This window comes from Cuculus canorus, chromosome 19 (genome assembly GCF_017976375.1).
Source record: "Cuculus canorus isolate bCucCan1 chromosome 19, bCucCan1.pri, whole genome shotgun sequence".
In the NCBI taxonomy this organism is placed as follows: Eukaryota; Metazoa; Chordata; class Aves; order Cuculiformes; family Cuculidae; genus Cuculus; species Cuculus canorus.
The window spans coordinates 3,510,579-3,523,257 of record NC_071419.1 but is presented as its reverse complement, the minus strand read 5'-3'; the positions used below and the strand labels follow the sequence as shown (position 1 = coordinate 3,523,257).

The following is a 12,679-nucleotide window of genomic DNA, read 5'->3' as shown; positions in this document are numbered from 1 at the left end:
TGGTGAGACAGTTGCTGTAAGCGCCTACCATCCTTCCCTTACGGTGCTGATTCTTTCTTCCCTTCTCTTCCCTCTTGTGCATCCAGGTGAGTACTGGGTTGATCCTAACCAAGGATGTTCCAGGGACTCTTTCAAAGTTTACTGTAATTTCACGGCTGGTGGAGAGACTTGCATCTACCCTGATAAGAAATCTGAAGGAGTAAGTCCACACAACTTTTTTTTCCACCCCCCTATATTATGGTGATAAGAGATTGTTTCCTAAGATGAATATTCATAGGCAGACAATTTCAGCAGAATTGAACAATAGCGAGTAAAGATTAAAGATCCAGAACATGTCTTTGTTATACAAAGTTGGCTTCTAAAATCATAGAATCATCAAATGCTTTGGGTTGGAAGGGACCTCAAAGCCCATCCAGACCCACCTCCGGCCATGGGCAGGGACACCTCCCACTGGATCAGGGGCTCCAAGCCCCATCCAACCTGGCCTGGAACCCCTCCAGGGATGGGGCAGCCACCACTGCTCTGGGCAACCTGGGCCAGGGCCTCCCCACCCTCACAGCAAAACATTTCTTCCTAATATCTAATCTAAATTTCCCCTCTTTCTGCTGAAAGCCATCCCCCCTCCTCCTGTCCCTGCACTCCCTGATCCAGAGCCCCTCCCCAGATTTCCTGGAGCCCCTTCAGGCACTGGAAGGTCACTATAAGGTCTCCTCGGAGCCTTCTCTTCTCCAGGCTGAACAACCCCAACTCTCTCTGCCCATCCTCAGATGGGAGGTGCTCCAGCCTTCAGGTCATCTTCGTGGCCTCCTCTGGATATGGTCTAATAGATCCATTCCATAATAATGAATATGTTTACAAAGACAATTTCTTTGAGTAAGTCAGATATAAGGTGTGATTTGGGTCAAGCCTTTGGTGATTTCCCAGGCATAACAAATGTTAAAACCTTAATTTTTTTCACGTTACTTCACAAAGGGAGACGTGAATGTTGATGTAGGAGCTGTGGCTCCCTATGAACTTCATTTAACTCATTCCTTGTCTTCCCTCCCGCAGCCGGGCTGCGGCTCTGCTGTCTGCATGCATAAGCACTGCCAATTCCTCTTCAGGCAGAGCAGATAAACATTTACCTCCTGTCATTTTTCCTGGTGTTTCTTGTGGATATTTGGTTTTCTAAATGATTGAAGGTAGCCTTAGTGCTCTTCCTGGCACTGATGCACCAGGTTGATCAAGTTATTTCTGTAATGATGTGCTTAGCTCAACCATACTCCTCATTTCTGTCCTGTATCCATGTGCTCTGTTTTCTGGAGCTGCTCTCCCCAATGCCTGGAGACCAGCTCTCGCCCTGGCCCAGCAGAAAGTCTTGTGAAGCAGCCTGGGGGAGCTCTCAGTGTCACAGTTGAGCTCTAGCTGGGTTAAGGTGCAGACAAAGTGTCCTCCTGGAGAAACGGCTTAAGCCGTTTGCTTGCTGAATTTCATCCACCAGAAATATGTGCCAGCACAGGGCAAATATGCACCATAAATCTTCCTTGAGTTTTTGTTAGGGCTGTTTAAACAGGAGATAGGTTTCTTCTCCTTTGCATTAACTTGCCATGGCTCTCCTCAAAATGTTGACAGCTCAAAAAGCAGAGTCTGCCCATAATCTTACAGCTGCTCAGGCTCCTGCCATGCTGATTCTGTGAGTGGCTCTTTGGCCCCATCTCATCCACTGTGGAGCTGCTCTTCTGACTGCAGGCTGCTCCTCGAATGCAAATTGTGCTATGCTTTTGCAATACCGTCATAAATAAGAAAAGGCTTCAGCCTGCTCCTTTTCCATGTAGAGGAATGAAAACAGCTACCGGAGCAGCATTAAGTATTGGTTGAGTGGTTTTATTATAGGACACTGGCTTTATGGTTCACATACTGGAAAGGAAAGAACAATCCCAAGACACCTGCATATGGGTTGGCTGTTGATTCCGGAGAGATTTATGGCAGAAGGGAGGGAGCTTGTGGGAGGGCGAGGGAGCAGACGGCAGCCACGGTCCTTCCTTGTGCTGCGAGTCAACAAAACTGATTCAGCTGCATAGATGGGGTTGCCATAAAGGATGCTTTGCTAGCTCGTTTCTTGTCAAGGTCACCCTCTGTATCACTCCAGGTAATTGGAGCTCCATCATGTGTGATGGTCCAGCACTGACTGTGGAGGATGCGCTGCCTGTACTGCACCTTATTGCTGCGCAAACACAGGAGGCAGGCAGAGGCTTTTCCTCACTCGTGCTTTTTGCCTTTCCCAGCCCCACAACACTTGGATTTGACATTGATTGACAGCAGCTTTCTCCTGTATGAGCATTTCTTTTCCACCTTAGCTCTCCTATGAAGATCAATGCACCTTTTACCACTGATATTTCCTTTTTTTCCCCCTTTTATCTTTCCTTCCAATAAACTGCACTGCTGGTTTTCTATCCAAAATATCTAGGAGGCAGAGATCATCACCCCTTAGCAAGGGATGCTGGTGCCGTGGCAGCGCTGGGCACCTGGGGCAGCACAATGCCATCCCATTCTTCTTGAGAGGCTTCTGGTACCTTAAGACTCTGCCAACTGGTCTTGTTACTGGTGTATAAAGATTAAGGAAATATTTTAAAGGAAACTGGAGGGTTTCAATAAGATATGCAGACTCTGCTTGTGGAACTGAATGTAACTTTATTTCTTTCTTTTTTTTTTTTTCCTTCTTTCTCTCTTTCCTCCTTGCTGTCCACAAACTAGGCTAGAATTACTTCTTGGCCAAAGGAGAACCCAGGCTCCTGGTTCAGTGAATTCAAGCGCGGTAAACTGGTAAGATGCATCTTGGTGCTTTCTGTTTTCTTTAACCCATGTCATATTTTACAGAGTAAAATGGCTCGTTGGCCCAAAGAAAAGCCTTCCACATGGTATAGTCAATACAAGCGGGGGTCTTTGGTAAGTGGCTAACCTCGGCCCTCTAGTCTGAATCAGAGCGTGTCATCTGCTTTGGTATGGCCAGACCTGTTGCACTCTGCATGCTGGACTAATATCCATTGCAAGCTGCAGTCAAAAAACATTTACGGTGGAATACTGAACCGAAACCCAATAAGGACACTTCTTTCCAGTTTGCTTGGCTGGAAACCTAGGAGCAGGCGATGACCTTTCCCCTGTGTTAGAAGAGGACACGCTGATGAGCTGGAGGACCTTGCAGAGCTGGAGCTGTTGCAGGTCTGTCTCCGCAGAGCAGTGCAGTGGGCTGCATCCTGCATGAGGCTGTTGCTGCCTCCTAAGCAGTTCCCGTGGTGGCAAGGATGTCCCATGCTGCTGTCCCCCAGTAGTCTAACCTTATCCCAAGAGCTCAGAGATCCCTTATGTGATTCTTCAGCCTGAAGCTGGATGTGCTGCTGCACAGCCTGTGCTTGCTGGTACCCAGGCTGAGGCAGTGAATCTGCACATCTCTGATCTGGGGCAGCTTTTCCCCAACAGAAAGATCTCCCCTGCTGGCGATGAGCCACACTGGTGCTCCCATGTCATCCCCCAGAGCTTGGGAGACATGAATTCATGGGTTTAAAGGAAGATTTCAAGCCAGGTGCGTTTGCCAAGCCTGTGGACAGGAATTTGACTTAGACACAGCTAAGGATTTTTTCAAGGGAGAAGAACTGTCGTAAGGTCAAACAATGCTTGCTGTCAGTGAGCAAGACAGACAGCTACACGTAGAATGCTGTAGTATTTTGTCCTGTAATGAGACATTCACGTTGTGGATAGATCACTCCCACAGAGTCAGGGATGTCAGAGCATCCTTGTCAGAGCAGTAACTGATTAATGTAAGCCAGGTCTCTTTAAGCAGCAGAAATCTCCTACGTGTGTATCAGTTCTTGTAGGATTAGCAGGAGGCAGATAATGAGCTCGATCAAATCAGGAGAATCAGGGAAGAAGGAATATTCACTGGATAAAACCGACGAGCCCCTGCAAGCAGGAGACGCTCTGATGTACCATACTGAGCTGCTTCCCACAGTCATCCTCTCTCAGGGCAGAAGTTTCTTGCAGTGCCCCAAACTTCCACCTTAAAAGGCAAAAAAACAAAGAAAACCACCGCGTTGTTTTCCCAAGCCACATTTCATCGCCACTAAACACATTTGCTCTGATTCTGCCCGCAAGAAGAATATGGCTTCTGCAGCTTTTCTGCATCACCGAATCAGGCCGCAAAGCCAAGGCTTCAGCCTCTTAGCTCCTTGGAGGGCAACTACTCATAGCTTAATTACAGAGCACTTCATCAGTTAACGTTATGAGTACCTCCATTTCTCCATCTTCTTTGCTTTTTTTCATCCAGACTCTTTCCCAGCTATATTAGTGGCTGAATTGCCAACCTAGAGCTTAGGGCTATTTTTTTAAATAGCAATTTCAGTGCTACTTGGAGCCCTTTGTTCCATCTTTCTGTGTTGCTATTTTCTTGCTTTTTTACCTGTCCTGCATTTTCTGTTTGGAAAAAAAAAGCCACCAGCACGTAGAAGACCCATCTAAGCAAACCACAGGGTTGTTTAACACACAAAGTAAAGTTTGATTGTTTTAAAATGTACCTCTGGCTTCACCCCAGTCCGTACTGGGAACCATGAGAATGGTAAACTGGGGAGACACTTGAATCCAAAATCAATTGTGTGCAGATGGGCAGGATGAAGGAGTTTGAGTTCCTCTCTGGATGCAGCATTGCTCCAGAAGGTCCCTGGTGCCTTTCCATGCAGCCCGAGCATGGTCTCTCAGGGTGCTGAGCCCATGTGGATCCCAAAAGCCAAGGGGAAGATTTCCACACGGCTGCTCAGCTCTGTCGAGGGCGCAGGCAGCTGATGGGGGGGTCTCCATGTGAATCTCAGTGCTCGCATGAGGTGTGCAGCCCTGATGATGCTTGCTTTTCTTCTGGGGATATCTAAAGGAAGAAGGACATATTAAATACGAAATACAAAGAAAGTGTCTTCTTTTGATGCTTCTGAACTGTCATTAATAAATGACACAGAGTACTTGGAGATTATTTTCTAGCATTTCTCATGATGCAGCCAGAGACTGCATTTAGGGGGATAAAAGAGATGCAGATGTTTTCTTCTGGGCTTTGCTTTTCTTCCCATGTTAAGTGCAGTTCCCCGTAGCTCTAACAAGGCCAGCACCCATCCTCTCCCGTTGTCCTTCATAGCCACGTGGCATCTGCCACAGGGAAATACTGTCACAGGGAAAACAGGAGCAGTGTCTGCAACCCACAGAGATGATAAAACTGATATCTGTGAAACCATGTTCTCACGTGCAAGCCTGATGCACACAGCTCCCAGTGCCTCCAGTTGCAAAGCTGGGACAGAGCCTCATGCAAACTGCAGAGGCAGAACAGCAACCGAGACCCCCTTAACAAGGCTCCCAACCCAAGAACTGATTTGAAATAAGAACAAATAAGAAAAGTGGGTCCTGCAGATCAGTAGCGCTGTGTGTCATTGGGTATGTGCCAAGTAGCTGGCATTTTGTGTCCCTCTCCTTCCTCGTCCTGGTGGTTTTTTGGTACCTCTCCTCCTGGCGTGCGTGGCGCTCTCGTGGTCAGTCATATTTAACTCTCAGGAGGACAGTGCAACGGTATCCTGACAACCGGTTAGTATACTTCTTTATTTTTATTATATTTATTATTTTATTGCCTGGTTATGAATCTCTTCTACTGTTTGCAGCTTGCTCCGAAGTTCCACGGTGCCTCGAAGAACACCATGTTGTTTGTGTGCCTTTATTTTTCTCCTGGTTGTTTCTAAAGAAACTCCCTGTCTGTAGAGGACAGTAACGAACAGCGGCGCTGGTAGCTTGGCCATGGCTGGAGATGCCGTGTAAATTAGCTGTCCCGCTATGCGTTTGCTTCCTTGATGGTGGATGAAAGTCCCAGACAGACCTGGATCCACTGGGTGCTGGAATTGGGTTTCAGTAAATCGTGTTTTGCAGAAATGTGTTTCTAGACACTGTTCTCCTGCAAGGGAGATGGTGCAGGATGGAGCGTATCCCTGTGTCAGCGCGGCTCTGTGTTTCATAACAGTGCCCTAAGGACAGCAAATGCATTTTCCCTTTAGCTGAGAGTAGCCTCGCTGACCAGGGCAGCGTGGAGTCCTCTCTCTCAGCAGGAGTAGGATTGCTGCAGATTAAGCACAAAGATTGCTTAAAAGCCAGGGCAGCGGTGCCTAGGGAAGATGGATGGGAAATACCCCAGTGCGTGCAGAACAAAATACCTACAGTGGTCAGCTAATCATCTCAAATAGGGCAGAAAAAGCCCCAAACCCTTACAGCAATCTGCTTTATTTCCTCTTCAAAAGTTGGAGAAGTATGCTCGGTATTGGCTTAAACTTGAGACGTAAGTCCCCAAATTTGCTTATCACTGCACCTTTCTGCAACCGGGTCTGAAATCCCGCTCCCTCTTCCCTCCTGCCTTGCATTAGCCTTATTTTTTTAACTCACAACCAGCAGGAGAGATAGCAAATTGTCCTTGGTAGCCACATCCTGGTGACAGGAGGATCAGAGCAGCCCCATGCCCGTAGTGAGGCAGGAGCAGTGTCTGCACCCCACAGAGATGATAAAACTGAGCCTTATGCAGTGGTAGTAAAGATGAGTGAGACTGGTGGTCCTCAGAGCCCCTCCAGCGTCTTGCGTTACCCCTCACTGCCCAGTGTTTCCCCTTCTCCACTTATCTTAGCTCTCCTACGTGGATTCGGATGGGAACCCCATCGGAGTGGTGCAGATGACTTTCCTCCGTCTCCTGAGCGCCTCGGCCCACCAGAACATCACCTACAACTGCTACCAGTCTGTAGCCTGGCACGATGCCACAACCAACAGCTACGACAAGGCCATCCGCTTCCTGGGCTCCAACGATGAGGAGATGTCCTACGACAACAACCCCTACATCCGAGCCGTCCTCGACGGCTGTGCGGTACGTGGGCAGAGCTGCTCTTGGCCAGTCCCTATAAAAGGGGTCGTGGCTTGAGGTGCTTGAGTCCAACTGTACCTCTCTACTACTAAATCATATCTCTGAGCACCTCATCTACGTGTCTTTTAAATGTCTCCAGGGATGGTGACTCAACCACTTGCTTGGGTAGCCCTCTCTTTGCTTCTGCCTCCTTCTGATGGGTGCCTGATTCAGGACTGAGCTCTCAAAATTCTGCCCTTAGGAGCTAGAAAATTGGCAAAGCAGGTGCTGCTTGCTTTTATTTTGAGACCCAGCGTGCTGGTGCAAAATCGTGCATAATTCTCACCCTCTGCAACTGCAGTACTTGAAGCCCACGAGACAGAAAGATTGAGATGTTTGACAGAAAAAGTTCTCCATATAACTTGAAGTTCTGTTCTAGCACATGCATGGTTTGTGCTGTAGGAGCAATGAGGAAAATCAGATTAGAATCACTTCTTTAAACACTCTCACTGAGAGGGAGAGGCCGTCCATCCCACTTCTGGAAGATGTGTGGGGAAGTTTTATCTCCTGCTGAATGTGTCCTCAGTAGAGAGTACCTTCTCCCTTTCCCTTAAGTCTCAGGAATGCTACAGTATGATACGTTGCACATTTTAAGCCAGATAAGCCAAGAAGATTCTTGGTTTAAGTGATTTGGTTCAGGTGCCCCACATTCCTCTCTTTAAGGAGGGGCATTTGCATGGAATGAGGACTGTAGGTCCTTCAAGTTTGTTTGCTTGGTTGCTCCTCGTAGGCGACCATAGGCACAGCCAGTGTCAGTATTGCAAATAAACGACTGTGGCAAGAACGAAAGCGGTGGGAGCAACAAGCGTCCACCAGGAGAGGCTGGTCAAGCCCTGGTGTGATGGTGGGGCACAGAGCTCCTGGTTCAGAGCTTTGGGCATTGCTTCCAAACCAGCATGTCCCAGTCCTTTGTCTCTGCTAGAGATATTCCTGTAGGCTGTAAGAGGGGGTAAAATATGCCAAGGGAGTTTATCACAGCCTTGCAGAAAGAGGTGTTCTGCATCTCCTGTATTCCTAGACCATCTACAGTACCCCGGTAGGTCATCCTCGATGAACCCCAGGCAGGATTTATAAGATTGAGCTCTATATACGAAAAATGAGGTTAGGCTTCCCCACCTGGCATTGTCACAGAGGTCCTGGAAGGACCCCCACTCTGGCCATAACAGAGGATGCTGCAGCCAGTGCTGGTGGATCTCCAGGGCTAATCTTCAGGCCGTTGTTTGAATGTGTTTTTCCTGATCTTACAGCCCTTTCTCAGTAGCTGTGATATAAGCTATTCTTCCGAGACACACAAATCAGAGGGTAAGGTAGAGCCAAAAGCTGCTCCATAAATTCACTTGTTTGTGCAGCTTTGTATGCCCTCGGGTGCACTTCTGCTCCTCTAATAATTATTTATATTTCAGAAATAACTGTATGGCTACCAGGCACGATAAAAAGACAACATCACCTTGTGGATTCCATCAAACTTTAAATGTGATCATTTTGGTAGTGCTCAGATAATAGTCAAACTAATATATTCAAATTAAATCACTCGCATTTGCTCAACAACCCATGCGTGTCCTCAGGGAGGCAAAAAAGCTGTACAACAGACACAACAGTTTTACCACGCTCCCGTTCAAGCTCTGAGATGTGCTGACAGCAGACTTAGTGTCTTCTGATCTTTATGGCGTGGAAGAAATGTTTTCCTCTGAGGGTGGGGAGGCCCTGGCCCAAGTTGCCCAAAGAACTCGTGGCTATCCCATCCCTGGAGGTGTTCAAGGCCAGGTTGGATGGGGCTTGGAGCACCCTGATGCAGTGGGAGGTATCTCTGTCCATGGCAGGGGTGGAACTGGATAATCTTTAAGGTTCCTTCCAACACAAACCATTCTGTGATTCTATGGCAGCAGATTCTTCTGCTCCAAAGTTTGGGCTCAGGACAATTATCTCCCCCGGGGTTTGCTCAGTGGTCACCATCCCACTTTAGAGCGTGTCTGCATGGTAAATGTAGAGCGTTTGAGTTCTGGGTGCCTCTAATTCAACTCAGAAAATTCCTAGGCAAGATCATCACCATATTCTCAGCTGACCGGTGAATGCTCATCCATGATAACTTGCTATTGCTGGCTTGGAGGCATCATCAGAGCTCCTCTCTCTCCCTCTTCTTCCCATCAGGCAAAGAAGGGCTATCAGAAGACTATCCTGGAAATCAACACGCCCAAAGTAGAGCAAGTACCTATAGTCGACATCATGTTCAATGACTTCGGAGAAGCGTCACAGAAATTTGGATTCGAGGTGGGACCAGCTTGCTTCATGGGCTAAGAGCCACCTGAAAACTAGTCTCCAAATGAGCAACCTCGTAACCTCATTGCGCCATTGAATTAATTAAAAAGAAAAAAAAAAAAAAAGAATTCCTTGTCACATGCACGTTCTGAAACTGGACAGCGATGGGTTATTTTTTTCCGTTTTGTTTTGTTCTTCATTTTGCCCAAGTTCCTCTGTGCCACCGCACCCAGACATACCGAATCACCGACCCAGAGGACCGTTCCCACAACAGACACAGAATCGCATGACCGACCGCCGCATGCGTGGCCCGGAGACCTGTCCCCACACGGCCACCACTGCTGCTCCCATTGCTGCTGCTCCACGGCCACCGAGCAGACCCCACCACCATCAAAGAGGTCTTCTTCTCGGCATGAAGCGATACCGAGCGCTTGTCTATAGATTATTTTTTGTTTGTTTCTAAGGAAAAATGGAAAAAACTTGAAACTCCGTGTTCAGCTTGAAATCTGGGCAGTCCTGGCTCCAATCCTAACCCTGCCAAAGCTCAGCAGAGGCATTTCATTGACTTCGACGACATTTGGATCGGCTCTAGCAAGCAGCCATCACCGCCGTGTCTAGAATTTTTGATATCTCCATTGAATGGCATGATTCTAAGTTTTACCGAATTTAACCCCATGAATTCGATAGCTCAAAGCCACACTGGGCATCTCGTTCCCATGTATTAAAGGTGCTTCTATTTTTGTATGTTTGTAAGTAAATATTTGTATTGTATATTATTTTAAATGTTTAAATGTTTCCGGCTTCAAAACTTGCATGTGACCTGTCTGTACTAAACCCACCACCCTTCCCACCACCGTCCCAGCCAAGCATCCACCTGGGAACGAAGACAGCCGGCTCACATCCCCATTGCTCCCGCCTCTTCCCAACCCCAAGCCTGGATCCGGAGAGACTTGAGTTACACCCAGGCCTGAGTCTTTGCAGGATGAGGGCCCATTGAGTGGCAAACCAGCCCGCTGAGCCACGGATGCCTTTTGGAACGATTCGCTTCAAAATAAGGAAATTAAAGCCACTTTTTTAATGAGATTTCTACAAAACCCTAGCCTAAAAGCAGGATCTGCTTTGAATCTCTGCCTTTTGATGCACTCGCTTACCTTAACATACGTGTTTTAAATTAATTAAATTCCTTTTTCTTCAGCATTCTTTGAAAATAATAGCAAAATTCCACGTGCAGCGGCAGATTGCAGTGGCAGGGGAAATCCATTTGTCCTCTCTGAATATAAAATGTAAGGAAAAAAAAAAGGAAAAAAAAAAAAGGTGCTTTTTATTTTTACATGTCTCTGTGGTGCTATCTATTTGAAGAACTTTAATACAACACTGGTGATACCCTGCCATTGGCCAATCTCCCCCTAGAGTTTGCTTTTAGCCACCTTCAACCCAGGCTGCAGGCTTTTGCTGCGGTCGGATTATAAATGCATGCCACCTTCATATTCCTTACGCAGAATTCCTGCTCCTTTCCTTCGTTGTATTATGGTAGCTTGTACAGCCCATGTAGAAAAAGTATTAAATGTGCTTCTGTCTTGGGTTTTATGTTTTCCAAGACTATTCATGCAGTTGATACGGTGGTAACCAGACCAACTCGTACTCCGTCGCTGAACGTTTGTGGTGCTAATTTATGCCTGTGTTGGATGTCCTGACGCGATGTTGAAGGCGGGTGGGCGCTCGCCCACCACGTGCTCCTGGGAATCTGCAATTTTCCTGCTCTTCCCTCGGTGGCTCTGCCAGCATAGCTTTATTTGTTATATATATGCCTGAAGCATTTTCAGCTTGCAACCTGCTGACACCCTCTTCTCTTTGCATTTGTTTGTTTTCTCCCTATTTAGATATCACGGCTGGAAAAATAGATGTTGCAGGGTGGGGTTGTTTATTACTCTTATTTGGCCTGGAGTATTACCTTTAATGCTTGAGCCAAGGAGGGGCTTTCACCGTAAAGGAAAAGATGTCACGTTTACTGTGAAGAAAAGCCTATAGATGATGTCTTCTCCCCCCTCCTTCCCAAGCAGCAGCAGCCGGGGAAGGGAGGCAAAGCTGTGCTGGAGGCAGCGGCGATGCCGCGCGGTGCTTTTTGGGCTGGGAGAGCCATGTCCATCCATCTCCCTTCTGCTGGTGTATTCTCTCATAGTTTTCTTCCGTTTGGGAAGGGGGAAAAAAAAAAAGGTGCTACCCTAAAAAGTGCAGACTCCGGCAGCGGGGCAGTGAAAAGGAGATATAACAATAATATATTGGAAAATTCAACTTCTAGGTCACCTTGGCAAGAACCTTGTCCAGGGCCAGTGGGAAGGTCAGAAAGGGTTGCACGTTCCTCTCTGTGCCAGATAAGCCATATCTCGCTGTATGTACACACGTGTGCGTCTGTCTGGGTCATGTGATTCTGTTCTCAATTTTCATCAAGGGAGCTATTTTTTTTTCTTTTAGTTTTCCTTTTATTTCTTTGCTTTAAGTAAAAAAAAATAATAATAATTCCTCTGTTGAATTCCACAGTGTTGTAATTGTACTGAGCTCCAAACTGTTCCGATTCCCCCAGACCACTTAGCTACGGTATATTGCAATAAAATTACTACTTGTATTTGCAGACCTTCTTTTTGTGTAATTTTATTTCCCTCCTCCCTTTAATATATATGACTTGAACAAATGTTGATAAGAAAAATAAAACCTATGGAAAAAAAACTTTAGTACATAAGGCCCTTTTTAAAATATAGTGTCAAATGACATATTGTACATTTCTTCAAAGTCCAATAAACATGTCATAAAATTTAAGTGTAATGCCCATAAGAGCTATTTTTAAATATTTTAAACCTGTGTAATAAAGGAATAAATGTAATAGATTTTTTTTTCAATAAATCAAGTTTACTGTTTCCACCTAAACCAACGTGATGTGAATGTCTTCTTGGAGTTGATTGCAGCGTGATTTCCTCACGACCCCTCTGCTCGGTGGAGCCTGCAGAGTTCATCAGAGGAGCAGTGGAAGTGCTTAAAGGTAATATATACTGTAAAGTAGTAACACAAACTCACCAGAGAGAGAACTTCCAAACCTGGAATCTTTTTTTTTTTTGTCTCAGTGAGACCCAACGGTGTCAAAATCCAACGTGGAGATTTCAGTTGCCGGACTTGGATGAGAAGATGAGGTTGCCACCAGCATCTCCATCTTCTCCATCCTGGCAGCAGCTGCACTCGAGGAATCTTTGCTTGATATTACAGCCTTTGCTGTAGTTGATCTTCACATCCCAAGATGGAAAAAAGACTGTTTCTCCAGCTTCTTGGTGAGCTCCTCAACCCCCAAACTCATGTCTCAGCCCCAGGGCACTGCTGCATGGATGTGCTCAGGGGAATGAGGTCGGGGATACTTTGCTCATCCTCTCCTCCTTGCTCTCTGCGGGTTTCACTCCAGGGATAGGTGAGAAGGTGATGGCTCCTCTGGACACAATG

At 46.7% G+C, this 12,679-nt stretch overlaps 1 protein-coding gene across 2 annotated transcripts in view; it reads left to right on the top strand.

Moving 5' to 3' along the window:
- The window catches only part of COL5A1 (collagen type V alpha 1 chain), a 154,743-nt gene extending 143,030 nt beyond the window's left edge, over nt 1–11,713 (top strand). The window contains exons 63-66 of one of the 2 annotated variants that reach the window (XM_009569507.2): nt 87–199; nt 2,857–2,925; nt 6,671–6,904; nt 9,089–11,713. In XM_009569507.2, coding sequence (XP_009567802.1) covers nt 87–199; nt 2,857–2,925; nt 6,671–6,904; nt 9,089–9,235 — 563 coding nt within the window. In that variant the 3' untranslated portion in view covers nt 9,236–11,713. Of the gene's footprint in view, nt 1–86; nt 200–2,733; nt 2,803–2,856; nt 2,926–6,670; nt 6,905–9,088 lie in introns of both variants that reach the window. The other variant, XM_009569506.2, reaches the window with a different exon arrangement.
- Nucleotides 11,714–12,679: the final 966 nt, after the last annotated feature.